Raw genomic sequence first — 21889 nt, forward strand, 5'->3', positions numbered from 1 at the left:
AGTATACCTCTACACTGTGCACACAATATACAGTATACCTCTACACTGTGCCCCACAATATACAGTATACCTCTACACTGTGCCACACAATATACAGTATACCTCTACACCGTACCCCACAATATACAGTATACCTCTACACTGTGCCCCACAATATACAGTATACCTCTACACTGTGCACACAATATACAGTATACCTCTACACTGTGCACACAATATACAGTATACCTCTGTCTACACTGTGCACAAAATATACAGTATACCTCTACACTGTGCCCCACAATATACAGTATACCTCTACACTGTGCACACAATATACAGTATACCTCTACACTGTGCACACAATATACAGTATACCTCTACACTGTGCCACACAATATAAAGTATACCGCTACACTGTGCCCCACAATATACAGTATACCTCTACACTGTGCCCCACAATATACAGTATACCGCTACACTGTGTCACACAATATACAGTATACCTCTACACTGTGCTACAGAATATACAGTATACCGCTACACTGTGCCACACAATATACAGTATACCGCTACACTGTGCCCCACAATATACAGTATACCTCTACACTGTGCCCCACAATATACAGTATATCGCTACACTGTGCACACAATATACAGTATACCTCTACACTGTGCCCCACAATATACAGTATACCTCTACACTGTGGACACAATATACAGTATACCTCTACACTGTGCACACAATATACAGTATACCTCTACACTGTGCACACAATATACAGTATACCTCTACACTGTGCACACAATATACAGTATACCTCTACACTGTGCACACAATATACAGTATACCTCTACACTGTGCACACAATATACAGTATGCCTCTACACTGTGCACACAATATACAGTATACCTCTACACTGTGCCACACAATATAAAGTATACCTCTATACTGTGCCCCACAATATACAGTATACCTCTACACTGTGCCACACAGTATACCTCTACACTGTGCCACACAGTATACCTCTACACTGTGCCACACAGTATACCTCTACATTGTGCCACACAGTATACCTCTCACTGTGCCACACAATATACAGTATACCTCTACACTGTTCCACACAATATACAGTATACCTCTACACTGTGCCACACAGTATACCTCTACACTGTGCCCCACAATATACAGTATACCTCTACACTGTGCCACACAATATACAGTATAACTCTACACTGTGCCCCACAATATACAGTATACCTCTACACTGTGCCCCACAATATACAGTATACCTCTACACTGTGCCCCACAATATACAGTATACCTCTACACTGTGTAGTCTATTCTATAGTCTTGTTCTGTGGCGGCGGACAGAAAATAATCTCGAAGTTCCCCTTCCGAGTCCAGGCTCTGGATCCGCCACTGGTCTGGACCACTCACAGGAGTGTACATTTCTTCTAAACTGTAATCCGTATCTGACCTGCAGAAATCAGCACTCGCTCGGTAACAACTAACAGGCAGTGCCTGTAGGCTGTAGCCTGGCCCTGTTACCGAAGCTAGCCGAGTTGTGTAAGGTTAAGGTACTAGTAGAGATGAGCGGCCGCTTAATCCTGATTTAAAGTTAAAGTTACTGCAGGACAGGGGCGTTGCTAGGGTCTGAAGACATCCGGGGCACGAGCCCACGTGAAGCCACGCCCCCCATCCAATGAAGCCATGCCCTCATTGGGGGGGGGGGGGGCTTCACAGTAGTTATTAACCCCTTTCAGCAGTCCCCCCCTTCAGTGAATGGGGGACTGCTGAATGTGGTTTATAACTACAGTGAAAGGCCTAGCCATCTGGGCAACCCCACAGATCATCCATAACAGTGCCATCCACAGATCCCCCTCCCCATAACAGTGCCATCCACAGATCCCCCTCCCCATAACTGTGCCATCCACAGATCCCCCTGCCCATAACAGTGCCATCCACAGATCTCCCGGTCCTCCCCATAATAGTGCCATCCACAGATCCCCCGGCCCTCCCCATAACAGTGCCATCCACAGATCCCCCTCCCCATAACTGTGTTATCCACAGATACCCGTCCCCATAACTGTGCCATCCACCACAGATCCCCCTCCCCATAACAGTGCCATCCACCACAGATCCCCCTCCCCATAACAGTGCCATCCACCACAGATCCCCCTCCCCATAACAGTGCCATCCACCACAGATCCCCCTCCCCATAAAAGTGCCATCCACCACAGATCCCTCTCCCAATAACAGTGCCATCCACAGATCCCCTGCCCCTCCCCATAACAGTGCATCCACAGACCCCCCTCCCCATAACAGTGCCATCCACAGATCCCCCGGCCCTCCCCATAACAGTGTTATCCACAGATCCCCCGGCCCTCCCCATAACAGTGCCATCCACAGATCCCCCGGCCCTCCCCATAACAGTGCCATCCACAGATCCCCCTCCCCATAACTGTGCCATCCACAGTTCCCCCTCCCCATAACTGTGCCATCCACAGATCCCCCTCCCCATAACTGTGCCATCCACCACAGATCCCCCTCCCCATAACTGTGCCATCCACCACAGATCCCTTTCCCAATAACAGTGCCATCCACCACAGATCCCCCTCCCCATAACAGTGCCATCCACCACAGATCCCCCTCCCCATAACAGTGCCATCCACCACAGATCCCTCTCCCCATAACAGTGCCATCCACAGATCCCCCTCCCCATAACAGTGCATCCACAGATCCCTCTCCCCATAACAGTGCCATCCACAGATCCCCCTCCCCAAAACAGTGCATCCACAGGTCCCTCTCCCCATAACTGTGCCATCCACAGATCCCCCTCCCCATAACTGTGCCATCCACAGATCCCACTCCCCATAACAGTGCCATCCACAGATCCCCCGGCCCTCCCCATAACAGTGCCATCCACAGATCCCCCGGCCCTCCCCATAACTGTGCCATCCACAGATCCCCCTCCCCATAACAGTGCCATCCACCCCAGATCCCTTTCCCAATAACAGTTCCATCCACCACAGATCCCTCTCTCCATAACAGTGCCATCCACCACAGATCCCCCTCCCCATAACAGTGCCATCCACCACAGATCCCCCTCCCCATAACAGTGCCATACACCACAGATCCCCCTCCCCTGCAAGTGCAACTTTAACTTTTGCTCAATACTAGTCTTACTCAGAGAAGAGTCTCTCTCTCAGCTAGTCAGCTCCAGGCAGTGCTCACTCACTGACGTCATGCGCCTGCGCCGCCTAGTGGGAGGAGCAGGCGCCTGACGTCAGTGAGTGAGCGCCGCCTGCACTGCCTGCTGTTACCGGAGGCAGAGCTGCAGTAAGAAATCTAGTTAGATGAGCGGCGCCGGCTGCGGATGATTATTAAAGTTAAAAGTTAAGTAAGTCTGCAGGCAGGGCAGGCGGAGATTAGGATTATTTACACATACAGTTTTGGAGTGAGGCGAGCGCTGGGGGCCGGTGTAGCGCAGGAGAGTCAGAGCGCCAGCCGGCCCTGCCAGTGCCAGCAATACATTCGGGGCACTGGTCAAAACATCCGGGGCTCAAGCTTCGAATGTTTTGACCTAACGACGCCCCTGCTGCAGGATATGGATTACAGTTTAGAAATGTCAAATGTACACTCCTGTGAGAGGCGGGGAGGGGGATCTGTGGATGACACTGTTATAGGGAGGGGCATCTGTGGATGACACTGTTATAGGGAGGGGCATCTGTGGATGACACTGTTATGGAGGGGGAAATGGGGATGACACTGTCATGGGGTGGATCTGTGGATGACACATATAGCATAAGATGCTATACACGGTATGTGGCATCCACAGATCCCCCTCTCTATAAAAGTGTCATCCACAGACAGCTGGACTTTTCTTCCCTGTTGCGGTTTTAGGTATTGGGTAAAGTATCGCAGCATTTCTAAGTGTACTTGTGTAAATGTATCATTGTTATAGCTGCCCCCCCCCCCTACTTTTGTCCTGGCCCCCAGTGTGCCCCCCCAAAATTTGAATGCTAGAGACGCCACTGCTCCTAAAAACCACTCAGCTTAAAATGACCCTCCGGTTCAAGAAAAAAAAAAATCATACTAACTGAGCAAATACTTATTTAGTGACCTCCTTTTCAGCTGTAGATCTGCCAATTCCGGTGCTCCTCGTCTGCTATCCAAGATGGCTGCACCACTTCTTAGACTACCAGATGCTTACTCTGCATTTGGTAGCTTCCTGCTGCCATCAGTTTGGCCAACACTGCTGATGTGAGCAATGTAAGCCAATCCAGGAGTTGTGTGGGACAAGCAGGAAATATCTTGAAGTACCAGTGCACAGTGAGCATCAGATCAGTCTGAGAAATGGTGTTGTCATCTTGGATGACAAAAGAGGAGCCCTGGAATCAGTTGATCTGCAGCAGAAAAGATGAAAAGGAGGTCACCAGATAAGTGCGCAGTTGGGTCCCCAGTTAATGTGAATTTTCGTCTTCATCCAGAGGGTCTAGTTTATGATACCTGAAGGAGGCATAATTAAATGTGAATATTTCACAGATTTAACAAACTGAAATAAATGGGTTGTCTCCCGATAAATTCTCTACAGTTTGCAAACCAGCACCTTGATCTGAAAAATGTGTTATACTGTAGCTACTGAGATATTCAATGAAATCTATCTGTATAGCGCCACCTGCTGTTTGCCATTTTTATAATTTCTCAGTCCTACTCACTGAGATCGAAGCACGTGCTCAGTTCAATCCTTCAACTGCCACCTATTGCAGCAGAAAGGACAAACCACTGAGAAAGGACATGTCCCAAAGCTGAAATAAATCTAGCAGAGCAATTGGAGCAATGCATGGGCAGATCTCTGGATTCATGTGAGGTACAGAGCTGGTTTTAGCATTTTTCAGAAAGAGCTTCCCATGTTCTAGATGACGTTCGATTTTCATTTTTTACATTATTCATGGGATAACCTTTTAAAGATCTTTCTCATTTGCTGGTGTTCAATGGCTTACCCGTTTCAATTATAAAAGTTAAACTTTCTTTCTTCAGGTCAAAAGAACCATTGATTGACTTTTGCAGAGAGATTTTAAAGTCCTGTCCACGTCTGACTATTAGACGTTTTGTGGTGATTTCATCAGTCTGATGATTTCTATTATTGATTTTGATACACAAGTCAAAATGTTGGTGAGCTGTAAATAGAAATGTAAAAGAATAACATTAATTTTAAATTCATATTATTTTTATTACATTTTATATCTAATAACTACACACAACTTAGGCTACTTTCACACTTGCGCTTGATCGGATCCGTTCTGAATGGATCCGATCATATTAATGCAGACAGAGGCTCCGTTCAGTACGGATCCGTCTGCATTAATAACTTAGAAAAATTTCTAAGTCTGAAAGTAGCCTGAGCGGATCCGTTCAGACTTTCAATGTAAAGTCAATGGGGGACGGATCCGCTTGAAGATTGAGCCATATGGTGTCATCTTCAAGCGGATCCATTCCCATTGACTTACATTGTAAGTCTGAACGGATCCGCTCGCCTCCGCACGGCCAGGCGGACAGCTGAACGCTGCAAGCGTGAAAATGTGTGTTTTCTTCAAATATGGATGTTTTTGAAGACTCACATAGCATTATTGAGCGTAAGGATCATTAACCTCATGAGATAAAATCACTTAATCACTAAAATCCACTGCTTGAACTTTATGGATATACAGTACTGTGCAAAAGTTTCAGGCAGGGGAAACAAAATCAGCAATTAAGGAATAATTTCAAAAACAGAAGCCTTAATAGTTAAAATTGTTATTTATTCTACTACAAGACAATAACCCCAAACATACAGCCATTGTCATTAAGAACTGTATTCACTGTAAAGAAGAAGAAAGAGACCCCCACAGAGCCCTGATCTCAATAACATTAAGTCTGGTTGGAATAACATGAGGAAAAATAAGGATTTGATCCACAAAAGATCACTGGTTATTTTGGAACAACTTCCCTGCTGAGTTCCTTTAAAAGATATGTGTAAGTGTACCTAGAAGAACTGATGCTGTTTTAAAGACAAAGGGTGGTCACACCTCTTCCTCTAGGTCCTTGTACATTAGCTTCAAAGGCGGCATGTCTGCCTCTATTCTGGTATGCTAAAGGAACACTAAACACTGAATCCAAACAAAAAAGTAAAAGAACAACCAACACAACCTAAGATGTTCTTATTTTTCTAGTTTGTGTGTTCTCTCAGGTTGCAGCCATGTCTTCTCCCCCCTTTCTCTCCCACTCTGATGCTAGTGAAGATGAGCCAGGACGTTTAGGAGGAGGGGACTGGGTTTAGACTACATACCTTTTGTTCACACACTGAGCATGACTATTTTGTTGAAAGGAATATTCTAGTTGTTACTCATAGTATAAAATACATGTAACAGTGCCAGCATATTGTCAACAGTGCCAGTTATAGTGCATCATAGCACAGACAGAACAAGCTGAATAGCTAACCTAACATGCAATGCAGTGCTAATTACGATCCTTACTACATCATTGAGCACATTTGTCTTTCATAAGCTTTAGAAAGCTGGCTAGCATGTGGATGTATTCTGTAGACCAAACTCCATACCTAGTACTGTATATACTCACTGTTGTCCTGATACTATATTTATGGATATAGGGGGAGATTTATCAAACTGGTGTAAAGTAAAACTGCCTTTGTTGCCCATAGCAACCAATCAGATTCCACCTTTCATTTTTAACAGATCCTTTGGAAAATGAAAGGTGGAATCTGATTGGTTGCTATGGGCAACTAAACCAGTTCTACTTTACACCAGTTTGATAAATCTCCCCGACAGTGTATACAGGATGTACGTACCAAATGTGGCCTCCATAATATCTCTGCAGAGGTTGTAACCCAGCTTTCTGAACTGCTGAATTCCTTTCTTACCTAGCTAAGTGGTGGTAAATCTCTTTATATAGCTAGGCCGCCTTGCCATTCAGGGTCCTGGAAAAGCTGGGTGACAACACTGTGCAGCTACATTGGTGAACAGTTGTCCTGGTACTACATGACTGATTGACGCAATGTATCAGAGCATTATTGTGTGCATTTTATATAACCAATATGTTCCTATCACTACCGAACAGAGGTTGTTACCCTGCTTTGTCAGACTGCAGAATGCCGGATCATTTTATTTATAATTTGGTAAATTCCCAGTATTGTAGATTACCTAACTGGATTTGTAAACCAGGAGCCTTGAAAAGCTGAGTGATAATCCCAGTGACACATTTTCCATACTGTAGCATAGTATGGAGATTAGACATGCCTCGTGTACACTTTGCTTTTTCCTTCATGCAGAAACTGACCTACCGTGCAGATTTGGAAATCAGCAGCATGTGAATTTTTGTGTGATTCCACACCTTCTGTAAAGGGGTTTTCGCCATATACTTCAATGGAGTTAACATAAACAGAAAATCCACATAACAAATGCACTACAAATGCACCAAAATCATGATAATTTGTGCAAATGTATGTTTGTTTTTTTGTGAGGATTTGCTGAATACAAGTCTGCACCATGTGCAGGTACCCTAAGAGAGATGTCAACATACTACCAAGATACCCTTTCAGGGTCCTGAGAAACCTGTAAAAGAGATTTAAAGGGGTTGTCTGGGTTCAGAGCTGAACCCAGACATACCCTTATTTTCACCCAGGCAGCCCCCCTGAGGCTAGCATCGGAGCATCTCATTCTCCAATGCTAAATCGCGCAGGGCAAGGGCTCTTTTGTTTATCATAACACACTGCCGGATGAAAACTTCCACCCGGCAGTGTGTTCAGTGACGTCAACGCCTCTGATGGGCGGGCTTTAGCGCTGCCCTAGCCATTTTACTGGCTAGGGCAGCGCTAAATCCCGTCCATTAGTGCCGGTGATGTCAACGGGCTTCCTGGCAGCCCCATAGAGAGCCCCGGTACATCACTGGATCTCCGAAAAATGCCTTTGCCCTACACGATTTAGGGAAGGGCAGAGGAGAGCATCGGAGCATGAACTGCTCCGATGCTCAAGTCAGGGGGCTGCCGAGGTGAAAATGGGGATACGTCCGGGTTCAGCTCTGAACCCGGACAACCCCTTTAAGAGGGCTAAGTCTACCAAGATGTAACCCCTCCCCACTTTTCAAATAGCACCATAGCTAGACATATTTACCTATCAGGGTTCTGGAAAATCTGGGTTACCACCATGTAAACTGTAAATGACTGCAGAATAATAAATCTACCAAGATAAATACCCTCCTCATTCCCAAATAACAAACATCACAGCTAGGCAAATTTGTCTTTCAGGTTCCTGGGAAAGCTGGATTACAACCATGTGGAGCTGTAAAATAGACTGCAAAGTAATAAATAAATTAAGATAAACCCCCCTCTTCACCCCTAAATAGTGTCCTAGCCAGATTTGCCATTCAGGTCCCAGGAAAGCTGGGTTACCACCACGTGTAGCTAAAATAGAGTCTACAGAATACAAAATCTACCGGGATGTAATCCTCCCTCTCTGCTCCTAAACAGTGCCACAACTAGGCAGATTTGCCTTCCTTTGAAAGCAGGATTTCAACCTTGTGGAGCTGTGAAAGAGAATGCAAAATAATACATCTACCAAGACAATAAGGCTACTTTCACATTAGCATTTTTGCTGGATCCATCATTGATCAGCAATAACATTTCCGTTACTGATAATACAACCGTCTGCATCCGTCATGAACGGATCCGGTGTATCATCTTTAACATTGCCAAGACGGATCCATCATAAACTTCATTGAAAGTCAATGGGGGACAAATCAGTTATCTAGTGTGTCAGAGAAAACTGATCCGTTTCCATTGACTTACATTATGTGGCAGGATGGATCCGTCTTGCTCCGTCATAGGATCTCAATAGCGGGGGGAAAACGCTTCCGTTTTGTCCCCATTCATTTTCAATGGGGACAAAACTGAACTGAAGGGAACGGAATGCTACAAAATGCATTTTGTTCCTTTTGGCTGCATCCCCATCGCGGACAGAATAACGTTGAAAGTAACGTTTTTCTGTCCGCGATGTGTGTAGCAAGATGGATCCGTCATGACTCACAATGTAAGTCAATGGGGACGGATCCGTTTATTTCTGACACAATAGAAGGCGGAGCTGTCGCCTATTGACTTTCAATGAAGTTCATGACGGATCCGTCTTGGGTATGTTAAAGATAATACAACCGGATCTGTTCATAACGGATGCAGATGGTTGTATTATCAGAACGGAAGTGTTTTTCCTGATCCATGACGGATCCAGCAAAAACACTGGTGTGAAAGTAGCCTAAATCTATTGCACAATACTGTACATTGAGCAAAAAAAAAAAAGTAAAAATAAATAAATCACAAGAACATCTCAACCCAATCAATTTTGATGACACAAACTATATTCCACATAAAGCAGTATAGTAATAGATAGGAATTTCCTTCTATAGCCATTTGTGTTTTAACGGGCATATATCTTTTATTAGTGGCCGCATGTTGGTCATATGGAAAAGGGGAATTTTAAGACTTTGTTTTTTCTAGCTTTAGTTATAACTAACATTCATCTGTTAAACCAACATTTACAAAAAAATTCATTACTGTATCTGGTCATTAAAGGGGAAAATCACTCAATGCAGAAGTGGCTAAAATATATTTATTTAGTGTAAGTAATCCACATGTTCTTGACAAATATCAACATTTTTGATAAAGAGTATATGCAAATCTATGAATAACTATGTAGGACACTAAAAAGTAACATATACTTAGAAAACATAGCAATACATTACTGTACCTTGACTCCGGTATGCCATTCTCTTCTCCCTATGTAATCTGCAGCCTAAGCTTTTAGTTACTGTGGTAGGGCTGTGACTGAGGGATTGACAGTGGAGTTTAGCACTTTTATACCCATGCTATGGTTTCACTGACCTCTTGGGTGTGACCGTTTTTTCAACTTTGTCTAACCCATGACTGAACTCCTGGTAGTTTGCTAAATCGTGTTGAAGTGTCTTCCTCAGAATTTCTCTTTAAACTACAGTGTGAAACAAAGAATTCAAAAAGGTTTCGCAACATATATAAAAGAATGCTGAAAACGAAGTGCTGTTTGCTATCACAGCATGGCTTCACCTCTCTGCTGTGCTGTATAGTAGTGGCTCGGTACTTTACTTCTTTACCATGTATTCACAGTACCTACCGTAATTACGATTTATTATTAAATATTATCATAACCATTATTAAGATTAGGTTTCATCATGCACACAGCCATATTTTTCATCCATGTGCTAAAAGTATTTTATGCGGATAACACACTGACCCATTCACTGCCATTGGGTCATGCACGCATTAGTGGTTTATGCGGATTCGTTTTTCTGTTCAGCCAATTACAGAATGCTTGTCTGTATTGTGGATGAGAATAGCTCTTTTTATTGATGGAGTGAGAAAACTACAGAATGCATACTGAAGGTATAAACATATTCCTGATGTGTGTTTTGATGACCGAAATGTGAATACGTTCATGTGCATGAAAGCTTATATTGTGAAGAGAGGAAAGGTAAATGTTAACATATTTGGTTTGCTAGTTTCTTTAAAAACTGCACTTTTATAATATGTAAATTGCCTGTCTACCAGCAAGTAGGGCGGTTACTTGCTGGTAGCCGTCACATCCTCCCCCTCCTCCTGCTGATTGACAGGGCCAGCGAATGCTCTCCTCCGGCTGGCCCTGTCTGCAATTCAAATCCCGCGCCTGCACCTCATTAGGCGCAGGTGCTTTGAGAGGAAGACGCTCACTTCCTCAGCACTCCCTCAGTGCGCCTGCACCGATGACATCACCTCTAAACCCGAAAGAGAAGACGTCATCGGCGCAGGCGCACTGAGGGAGTGCTGAGGAAGCGAGCGTCTTTCTCTCAGAGCGCCTGCGCCGAATGAGGTGCAGGCGGGGGATTTGAATTGCAGACAGGGCCAGCCGAAGGGAGGAGAGGAGGGGGCGTTTTTTTTAAAAGCAGGATGCGGTGGCTACCAGCAAGTAACCGCCCTACTTGCTGGTAGAGAGGTAATTTACATATTATAAAAGTGCCGTTTTTAAAAAAAACTAGCCAACAGAAAAGGGTAAGAGCACTATATATTGAAAAATCGCAGTATAAGGATTTTAAATAGCCTAAAAAAAAAAAAAAAAAAAAGACTTTTGGGGGGTGACAGAAGCCCTTTAATATATTTAGCTAAACTCTTTGTAATATTTATTCCCATGTACCTCGAAACACCCATCTTGTTCCCTATCCCCCAACATCAAGTGTGTTTCCCCAATTTATTTTCAAACCAGAATAATACCCAAATTTTTCAAAAAAAATATTAATCTGCAAACAACATTATTTTCTCCCTTACATTACCATACCCTCAATACTTTCATTCTCTCGTATACTAATCGCTAAAGGTTCTATTGTAATTGCAAAGAGCTCAGGCTACTTTCACACTTAGAAATTTTTCTAAGTTATAATGCAGACGGATCCGTTCTGAACGGATGCAAACGTCTGCATTATAGGAGCGGATCCGTCTGATGAAACATCAGACGGACCCGCTCCGAACGCTAGTGTGAAAGTAGCCTTACAGAGACCAAAAGGCATAACAAGATACTCGGAATGCCCGTCCCTGGTGTTGAATGTGGTCTTCCATTCATCACCTTCTCTGACACGTAGCAAGTTATATGCACCCCTCAAATCGAGTTTGGTAAAGATCCGGGCCCCTGCCACCTCAGAAAACAAATCGTCAATCAGTGGCAGAGGGTACTGGTTCTTCACCGTGATCCGACTGAGGGTGCGAAATTCGATGCAGGGTCTCAAGCCCCCATCCTTCTTATCCAAGAAGAGGAACCCAGATCTAGCGGGGGAAGTGGATGGACAAATGAAACCCTTCTCGAGATTCTCTTTAATATAATCACACTGTGCCTGAATCTCAGGCCCAGTGAGATTATATAGATGTCCCCGGGGTGGCATGGTACCTGGCAATAGATCTATGGGACAATCATATGACCTATAGGCAGGGCCGGACTGGGGATAAAATCCAGCCCTGGAAAAAGTTGCATACCAGCCCCACAGCATTGCGTCATTATTTACTTGTTTATAATGGGAGAAAGCATTCATTTTAGAACACGTGTGTAAACACGAATATAAACTTTGCCCCACGATAGCTTTTTTGTAGAACCCCCATTGTTCATATCACAGTGTTTTCCCAACTAGGATGCCTCCAACTGTTGCAAAACTACAACTCTCAGCATGCTCAGACAGTGTTTTACCACGCCCTATGACCCACCCCTTTTTTGTTGGCCACCTATTTAATGATTGTTGCATGCAACATTTTACTTGACCGGCTATTTTAGATATTCTACGGCAGTCCTGTTACAATCCCCCCCAATGAGCCTTTCGACCAAATAATAAAAATATTTATAAAATCATATGCTGCAAAAAAAATATAAAATTTGCAATGTAAAATCGATAATAAAGATCAACTACAAACATAAACATATTTCACATAAAAACTTAGTTACTTGGCTTGGCCCTTGGGGATCTCGGACACCACTTCAACACTTTGGCCGGGGGCTCGGTGGAGCTGATTTTGTGCTTTATCCTAATGAGAAAGATTTCATAATAAGGATTTGAAGTAGGGGCAGAGGGATAGCAGAGCAGGGAGAGGATGGCGCTGCTACTAGGGGGTCATACCATGGGGGAGTAATAAAGCCCACCATAATGTCCCCCCCAGTAGTAATAATTCTCCTTATAATGTGCAAAACATACCCACTTTGTAATGCCCCTAGTTGAGCTAATGTTCCCATAATGTGCCAATATAAAATACCCCTTCTCAGTGCCCCTGTAGATGACCCCCATAGTAATTCCCCCCCCCTTCCCCATAGTACCCACCATAATGTGTCCCAGTATAAAATTCCCCTATACAGACCCCCTCATATAAAATACCCCTTATTTTTAGCCTCCCTATAGTGCCACCCAATAATCTGCCAGTAATAAGTGCCCCAATAGATGCCCCCAATCATGTGCCAGTAAGATGTGCCCCCATAGATGCCCCAAATCATGTGCCAGTAGCCAGAGCCCCCCCATCATGTGCCCTATCATGTGCCAGTAGCCCCCCTATCATGTGCAAGTAGCCCCCCCAGAGGAACATGAGGGGACACACCTCTCCCTCCCCTGGCGCAGCATAGACATCTGTATCGCCGTCCTGAGAACGGCGATACAGATGACTATGCAGATGAGCGCTTCCACAATGGAAGCGCTCATCTCCTGCTGCTGTGCCCTGCCGCCGGCCGCCCCCACTTGTCACCAGGGCCTGCCGGCCTAGCGGGAAATTTCCCGGTATCCCAGCAGGCCAGTCCGGCCCTGCCTATAGGTAGGTAACACATCAGCCCCCTGTAGACTGAACACGTCGTGGAAGTGATGGTAATGCTGGGGTAATGTACTTAATACTTTCGTGGAGGCTAGTGGTGCAGCCAGCCAGTAGCGCAGGGGCAACACGTGAGGTGCACGGTGGACCGATGAGGGGCCAAATTATTACACACAGTTCATAATTTTACTCACGGTTAGCAGAAAGCCTCCCTGGGCTGGCAGCACAGTATTGAGGTGGACAGCACGAAATCCTCCGGGGCATGCTCAGTGTAGGGAAGCATCAGCCAAGATGGTGGTTGAGGTGCCCTTGATGTTAGGGGTCCTTAGGGTGCTGAGTCCCTTGATGGTTTTTGTCGTGACGCCAGTACCGTTAATCAGGGCCGGCGCTTCCATAGAGGCAAGGGGGGCAATTGCCCCCGGGCCCCCGAGTCCTTAGGGGCCCCCCCGCGCCGGCCCGCAACTAACTTTAGGCAGGGCGGCGCTTCCATAGAGGCAAGGGGGGCTCTCTCCCTCCCCCTGTGCTGCTGCTGCCGCCGCCTCCGCCGTTAAGAAGAGAGATGGGAGGAGGAGGGGAGGGTCTGTGGCCACTGCGCCACCAATGAAGAAAACTGACCTGTAATACAAATACAGGAGGCGGGTGCCGGAATCAAATAGCAGGCACCCGACCTCTATGACAGGGAGCGGCACCTGAGGGGTTAACTGCCGCTGATCGCAGCCCCCTATCATAGAGGTCGGGTGCCCGCTATTTCATTCCAGCACCCGCCTCCTGTATTTGTATTAACACGTCAGTTATCTTCATTGGTGGCGCAGTGCGCCCCCCCCAACACCCCAGTATAATAAACATTGAGTGCGCTCCCCCCAGTATAATAAACATTGAGTGCGCCCCCCAGTATAATAAACAAATAAACATTGAGTGCGCCCCCCCAGTATAATAAACATTGAGTGCGCCCCCCAGTATAATAAACATTGAGTGCGCCCCCCCCCCCCAGTATAATAAACATTGGTGGCGCTGTGGGAAGTGCCAATGAGGGTTAAAAAAATAAATAAAAAATTAACTCACCTCCTCCAATTGATCGCGCAGCTGCCGGTCTCCTGTTCTTTCTTCAGGACCTGTGGTGACATCACTGAGCTAATCACATGGTCCATTACCATGGTAATGGATCATATGATGTACCATGTGTTGTGATGACCACAGTGATGTCACCACAGGTCCTTTGACAGGTCCTAAAGAAAGAACAGGAGACCGGCATCTACACGATCAATTGGAGGAGGTGAGTAAATTTTTATTTATTTTTTTAACCCTCATTGGCACTGCCCACTGCGCCACCAATATTTATGATACTGGGGGGGCGCACTCAATGTTTATTATACTGGGGGGGGCCACACTCAATGTTTATTATACTGGGGGGCACACTCAATGTTTATTATACTGGGGGGCGCACTCAATGTTTATTATACTGGGGGAGCGCTCTCAATGTTTATTATACTGGGGGGGCGCTCTCAATGTTTATTATACTGGGGGGGCACACTCAATGTTTATTATACTGGGGGGCACACTAAATAATTATTATACTGGGGGGCACACTAAATGTTTATTATACTGGGGGGGCGCACTCAATGTTTATTATACTGGGGGGCGCACTCAATGTTTATTATACTGGGGGGCACACTCAATGTTTATTATACTGGGGGGGCACACTCAATGTTTATTATACTGGGGGGCGCACTCAATGTTTATTATACTGGGGGGCACACTAAATAATTATTATACTGGGGGGCACACTAAATGTTTATTATACTGGGGGGGCGCACTCAATGTTTATTATACTGGGGGGCGCACTCAATGTTTATTATACTGGGGGGGCACACTCAATGTTTATTATACTGGGGGGCACACTCAATGTTTATTATACTGGGGGGCACACTAAATAATTATTATACTGGGGGGCACACTAAATGTTTATTATACTGGGGGGGCGCACTCAATGTTTATTATACTGGGGGGCGCACTCAATGTTTATTATACTGGGGGGCACACTCAATGTTTATTATACTGGGGGGGCACACTCAATGTTTATTATACTGGGGGGCGCACTCAATGTTTATTATACTGGGGGGCACACTCAATGTTTATTATACTGGGGGGGCACACTCAATGTTTATTATACAGGGGGCACACAATGTTTATTATACTGGGGGGCGCACTCAATGTTTATTATACTGGGGGGGCTCTCAATGTTTATTATACTGGGGTGTATATAATGTATATTACGTATATTGAACTTCTACTTAGCATTCTGTATTAAAGAATGCTATTATTTTCCCTTATAACCAGGTTATTTTTTGCACTGACACATTATAAGGAGAATTATTTCTACTGGGGGGGCATTATGGTGGGCGTTATTACTCCCCCATGGTATGACCCCCTAGTAGCAGCACCAGCCTCTCCCTGCTCTGCTACACATATAGCCTACACTGTGCCACACAATATACAGTATACCGCTACACTGTGCCACACAATGTACAGTATACCTCTACACTGTGCCCCACAATATACAGTATACCTCTACACTCTGCCACACAATATACAGTATACCTCCACACTGTGCCCCACAATATACAGTATACCGCTACTAGTGATGAGCGGCAGGGGTCATATTCGAATTCGCGATATTTCGCGAATATTCGCGAAAATTCGAAAATTCACTAATTTTTTTACTTGAAAAATCGGCAAGGTAATGATTGTGTAATATGCGAATTTTCGTAATTTGAATTTTCGGATTCAAATTTTTAGTGCGAATTTTTAAACTTACGACTATTAGACAAAGAAGATTATAGCACTATATTAGCTAAATTGCTCTATATTCGATTTTTTTTTAATATTCGCTATATTGCTATAACTTCGTTTTTTCAAATATTCGTAATATTCTAAAACAAGAATATATAGCTATATAGTGAATATTCGAAAAAACGAATATAGAGCAAAATTTGCAAACACTACTACTCCTAAAGTCAAGTATATTGCAGCCTTCTTATTGGCCCACAAGCTAGAAGCAGGGAGGGATCATGTGTACTGATTTAAAAAAAAAAATTGAATAAAAAAAATAAAAAAAAGGGAAAAAAATTTAAATATTCGAAATTACGAATATATATAACTATATTCAAAATTTTCGCGAATTTTCGAAGTACCTATATTCGTGATAAAAATTTTAAATTCGAATATTCGTGATCAACACTAACCGCTACACTGTGCCCCAAAATATACAGTTTCTTCTGTAAAAGTCAAGTGTCTTGGGGGGGGCCCCCTTATTGTTTTTCGCCCCAGGGCCCCATTTCACCTAGAATCGGCCCTGCCGTTAATGGTGGTACAACCATTAGTAGTAGTAATGAGGTAGACAGTGGTAAGATGCAACTCGCAACTTTTACTGTTGATGACTTTGGTTGCAGCAGTACAAAAATGCAGTCTCTTGATGTTACAGAGTTGATTCTGCAAATCTACTGTTTCTAGGCTTTTCAGGTTTGACTTGGAGCTGTGGGTTAGGTGTACCTTGTTCCTATTGATGTGCTCAGTCCTATTCCTTTCCCTACAAGCTGAACGTTTGGACAGGAAAACTCAACTGTCTCTCAGAAGTATGGTGTGGCTGCCAGAAGCTATAAATCCTCCACCATGCAAAGGTGTCTGTGGCCCTCAATAATGGCTCTTATCACCGATGATTCCTTAGGAAGCTTGTTTCTATTCCAGGGAGGCAAACTCTCTCCTACTGTTCAGGGATGCAAGTCTATAGTCCGGCCACAGAAAGAAAACGCTCTTCTGCGTCTCACATCTTAGTATCACCTCCTAGCGAAGTTGGCTCCACTCACTAATCTGTGTCATGGAGTCTTCACTCTACATTCTCTCCCACTAATCTAATCTGATCTACTCAGATCTGCTCTAATCTGAACTACCTTCTCAACTCACTCTGGTCTCAACTCAACTGACTAACTAGGCCTGACCTAGGTATATATATGACCTAAGCTATATCCCAATCTAGTAGTGGGGTGTATAAATTACACCTAATCTGCCTGGTAACAGGGATTTTGCAGATACATACCACAAGTACCACAATACAACATAATACAGTTTCAAATGTAAAAATCACAGGAGTGGATGGCATGTCCAGGACAAAAAGGCTTAAGGTCTCCCGATGATCATCCTCCACTGTTACCTGCATCCCGGGCGACAAGCTCGGCTGCACCGTACTGCCACTCACCCGGCCAAGCTGTCCCTGAAAGCCATGCGGTCTTCCCCTCCGGCTCACATGCGAACGCATCCCCGCGTCGGTTCACAAAAGGGTTGGAGCTGGTGTATCAATGGAGACACACGTAACCTGTCCCGCAGCTCCCCGAAAGATATATATATATATATATATATATATATATACAGTCCAGACCAAAAGTTTGGACACACCTTCTCATTCAAAGAGTTTTCTTTATTTTCATGACTATGAAAATTGTAGATTCACACTGAAGGCATCAAAACTATGAATTAACACATGTGGAATTATATACATAACAAAAAAGTGTGAAACAACTGAAAATATGTCATATTCTAGGTTCTTCAAAGTAGCCACCTTTTGCTTTAAATACTGCTTTGCACACTCTTGGCATTCTCTTGATGAGCTTCAAGAGGTAGTCACCTGAAATGGTCTTCCAACAGTCTTGAAGGAGTTCCCAGAGATGCTTAGCACTTGTTGGCCCTTTTGCCTTCACTGTGAGGTCCAGCTCACCCCAAACCATCTCGATTGGGTTCAGGTCCGGTGACTGTGGAGGCCAGGTCATCTGGCGCAGCACCCCATCACTCTCCTTCATGGTCAAATAGCCCTTACACTGCCTGGAGGTGTGTTTGGGGTCATTGTCCTGTTGAAAAATAAATGATGGTCCAACTAAACGCAAATCGGATAGAATAGCATGCCGCTGCAAGATGCTGTGGTAGCCATGCTGGTTCAGTATGCCTTCAATTTTGAATAAATCCCCAACAGTGTCACCAGCAAAGCACCCCCACACCATTACACCTCCTCCCTAATGCTTCACGGTGGGAACCAGGCATGTAGAGTCCATCCGTTCACCTTTTCTGCGTCGCACAAACACACGGTGGATGGAACCAAAGATCTCAAATTTGGACTCATCAGACCAAAGCACAGATTTCCACTGGTCTAATGTCCATTCCTTGTGTTCTTTAGCCCAAACAAGTCTCTTCTGCTTGTTGCCTGTCCTTAGCAGTGGTTTCCTAGCAGACATTCTACCATGAAGGCCTGATTCACACAGTCTCCTCTTAACAGTTGTTCTAGAGATGTGTCTGCTGCTAGAACTCTGTGTGGCATTGACCTGGTCTCTAATCTGAGCTTCTGTTAACCTGCGATTTCTGAGGCTGGTGACTCGGATGAACTTATTCTCCGCAGCAGAGGTGACTCTTGGTCTTCCTTTCCTGGGGCGGTCCGCATGTGAGCCAGTTTCTTTGTAGCGCTTGATGGTTTTTGTGACTGCACTTGGGGACACTTTCAAAGTTTTCCCAATTTTTCTGACTCTCTGACCTTCATTTCTTACAGTAATGATGGCCACTCGTTTTTCTTTACTTAGCTGCTTTTTTCTTGCCATAATACAAATTCTAACAGTCTATTCAGTAGGACTATCAGCTGTGTATCCACCTGACTTCTCCCGAACGCAACTGATGGTCCCAACCCCATTTATAAGGCAAGAAATCCCACTTATTAAACCTGACAGGGCACACCTGTGAAGTGAAAACCATTTCAGGTGACTACCTCTTGAAGCTCATCAAGAGAATGCCAAGAGTGTGCAAAGCAGTAATCAATTCAAAAGGTGGCTATTTTGAAGAACCTAGAATATGACATATTTTCAGTTGTTTCATACTTTTTTGATAAGTATATAATTTCACAACTATTACCTTACCATATCAGTGGAAAGAAAATTTCTATGAAGTGGATTCTTTATGAAGTGACTTTTTCTACAAAATAACAATTCACTTATTACTCGCTTGCTTATATAGTATTCCCCCCAAAAATGCCTTTGCTGCATCCCAAACCACGTGTTTATTAGTGGAGTCTCTATTAACATAAAATAAAAACTTCAATTCTTCCTTAACATACTCCTGGCTTTTAACCACCTCCGGACCGCCTAACGCACATGTGCGTTCCAGAGGTGGCAGCGCTGCGCACAGTCACGCATATACGCGTCATCTCGCGAGACGCGAGATGACGCGAATATGCGCGCGCGCGCATGCGCAGTTCGCGCCGGCATTTCGCACAGCAGTATTTCGTCAGCAACCTGCCAGCCAATGATCGTGGCTGGCAGGTTGCTGATTTTTAAAAAATCCAATCAAAGTGCCAGATAGCAGATCATATTTGTAAATATGATCTGTTATATGGCTGTCTGCTCCTCTGCTGGTTCTTTTCGTCGGTTGGATCCAGCAGAGGAGCAGGCTTCACAGTGAGTACACCAACACTACACTATAGCCCCTGATCACCCCCCTGAACCCCAATTAACCCTTTGATCACCCCTTTGATCACCCCTGTCAATCACAAGTGAAAAGAAAAAAGTGATCAGTGCAAACTGTCACTTTTTTTTTTCACTGTTATTGACCGTTAGGTTTTAGGTATAGTTTAGGTCCCTTGGTTAGGTAGTTAGCGATCAGTTAGCGCCCAGCCCACCGCACCGCAGTCCGTTATTCGCTGATTAGCGTATCGCTAATCAGCATTTGTACTTTTATAGTATCTGGAAGTGATCAAAACTGATCACGGTCAGATCTATAATTGTATTAGTGTCACTTTAGTTTGCCCTCCACCCAAAACGCAGTGTTTGCCCGATCAGGCCTGATCAGTCGCCCACACGTGCGTTCGCCCACACCCGCCCCACCGCAGTGACAAAAAAAAAATTTTTTTTTGATCACTGCACATTCACTTTACACGCACTGCGGCGATAAAAAAATCAGTTTTGATATTTTTTATCAACCGCAGCGGCCTCCGGTACTTCGCTAGCCTCCCCTTTGTAAGACAGGCTTGCTTTTTTTTTCTTGGGTAGTCTCAGGGAATACCCCTAAATTTAGTTGCCCACATGTCTAACAGGGGGTATTCCTCTGAAGAGGCCTACAGGCTTCTGACCCAGTCGGATGAGGAGTGGGAACCCTCATCTGATGAATCCAGCGGGTCAGAATACGAACCTGTAGAAAGCAGTGGCTCTCTGACCCAAAGTTCGGACAAGGAGGCTGAGGTCCCTGATACCACCAGGCGTACCCGGCCCCGTGTCGCTAGACCGCAGGTTGCGCAGGATCCGCTTCAAGAGCAGCAGAGTGGGGCTGGTGCTGTCGGATTACGTGGTGAGGCATACACCAGCAGCCCAGCCCTCCCTGGACCTAGTACCAGCACTGCCGTACAACCTGGTGAAGTAGCGAGCACCAGAAGGGCAGTTGAAGCTGGTACGGTGGCACGTGCAGTAGTGACCCCGTCGCAGCCACCGCAAAGACGTGCCCGTAGAGCCCCTAGAATCCCAGAGGTGCTGGCAAACCCTGATTGGCAGTCCCCAACTTCAGCCGCACCTGTAGTTTTCCCTTTCACTGCCCAGTCTGGAGTTCGGGTTGAGACGGCTCAGATCGGTTCGGCCCTGGGATTTTTTGAGCTGTTCTTGACTGCGGAGCTTTTAGACATAGTTGTGGCCGAAACAAACAGGTATGCCACACAATTTATCACCGCTAACCCGGGAAGCTTTTATGCCCAGCCTTTCCGGTGGAAACCAGTCCAAGTTTCCGAACTTAAAACTTTTCTGGGCCTCCTCCTCAACATGGGCCTGACAAAAAAGCATGAATTGCGGTCATATTGGTCCACGAACCCGATTCATCACATGCCCATGTTCTCTGCTGCCATGTCCAGGGCACGTTTTGAGGCCATCCTGCGGTTCCTGCACTTTAGTGACAACACCGCCTCCCGTCCCAGGGGCCACCCTGCTTTTGACCGGCTCCACAAAATTCGGCCCCTCATAGACCATTTCAACCAGAAATTTGCAGATATTTATACCCCAGAGCAAAACATCTGCATAGACGAGTCCCTGATACATTTTACCGGGCGCCTTGGCTTCAAACAATACATCCGAAGCAAGCGCGCCCGGTATGGGGTCAAATTGTATAAGCTCTGTGAAAAGGCCACAGGCTATACCCACAAATTTCGGGGCTATGAGGGAAAAGATCAGACCCTGGAGCCGGTCGGTTGCCCTGACTACCTGGGGAGCAGTGGGAAGACAGTTTGGGACTTGGTGTCACCCTTATTCGGCAAGGGGTACCATCTTTATGTGGACAATTTTTACACAAGTGTGGCCCTCTTTAGGCATTTGTTTCTAGAACGGATTGGCGCCTGTGGTACCGCGCGAACTAGTCGCGCGGGCTTCCCCCAACGGCTCGTTACCACCCGTCTTGCAAGGGGGCAGAGGGCCGCACTGTGTAACGAAGAACTGCTCGCGGTGAAATGGAGAGACAAGCG

At 45.2% G+C, this 21889-nt stretch overlaps 1 protein-coding gene across 1 annotated transcript in view; it reads right to left on the reverse strand.

The window, feature by feature from the left end:
- The window catches only part of LOC122921034 (protein-glutamine gamma-glutamyltransferase 5-like), an 84332-nt gene extending 74407 nt beyond the window's left edge, over positions 1-9925 (reverse strand). The window contains exons 1-2 of the mRNA XM_044270911.1: positions 9779-9925; positions 4988-5164 (exon numbers count right to left, since the gene is read on the reverse strand). Of these exons, the coding sequence (XP_044126846.1) occupies positions 4988-5164; positions 9779-9797 (196 nt within the window). The 5' untranslated portion in view covers positions 9798-9925. The remainder of the gene's footprint in view (positions 1-4987; positions 5165-9778) is intronic.
- Positions 9926-21889: the final 11964 nt, after the last annotated feature.

The sequence above is a fragment of the Bufo gargarizans genome, chromosome 10 (assembly GCF_014858855.1).
Source record: "Bufo gargarizans isolate SCDJY-AF-19 chromosome 10, ASM1485885v1, whole genome shotgun sequence".
Classification (NCBI taxonomy): domain Eukaryota; kingdom Metazoa; phylum Chordata; class Amphibia; order Anura; family Bufonidae; genus Bufo; species Bufo gargarizans.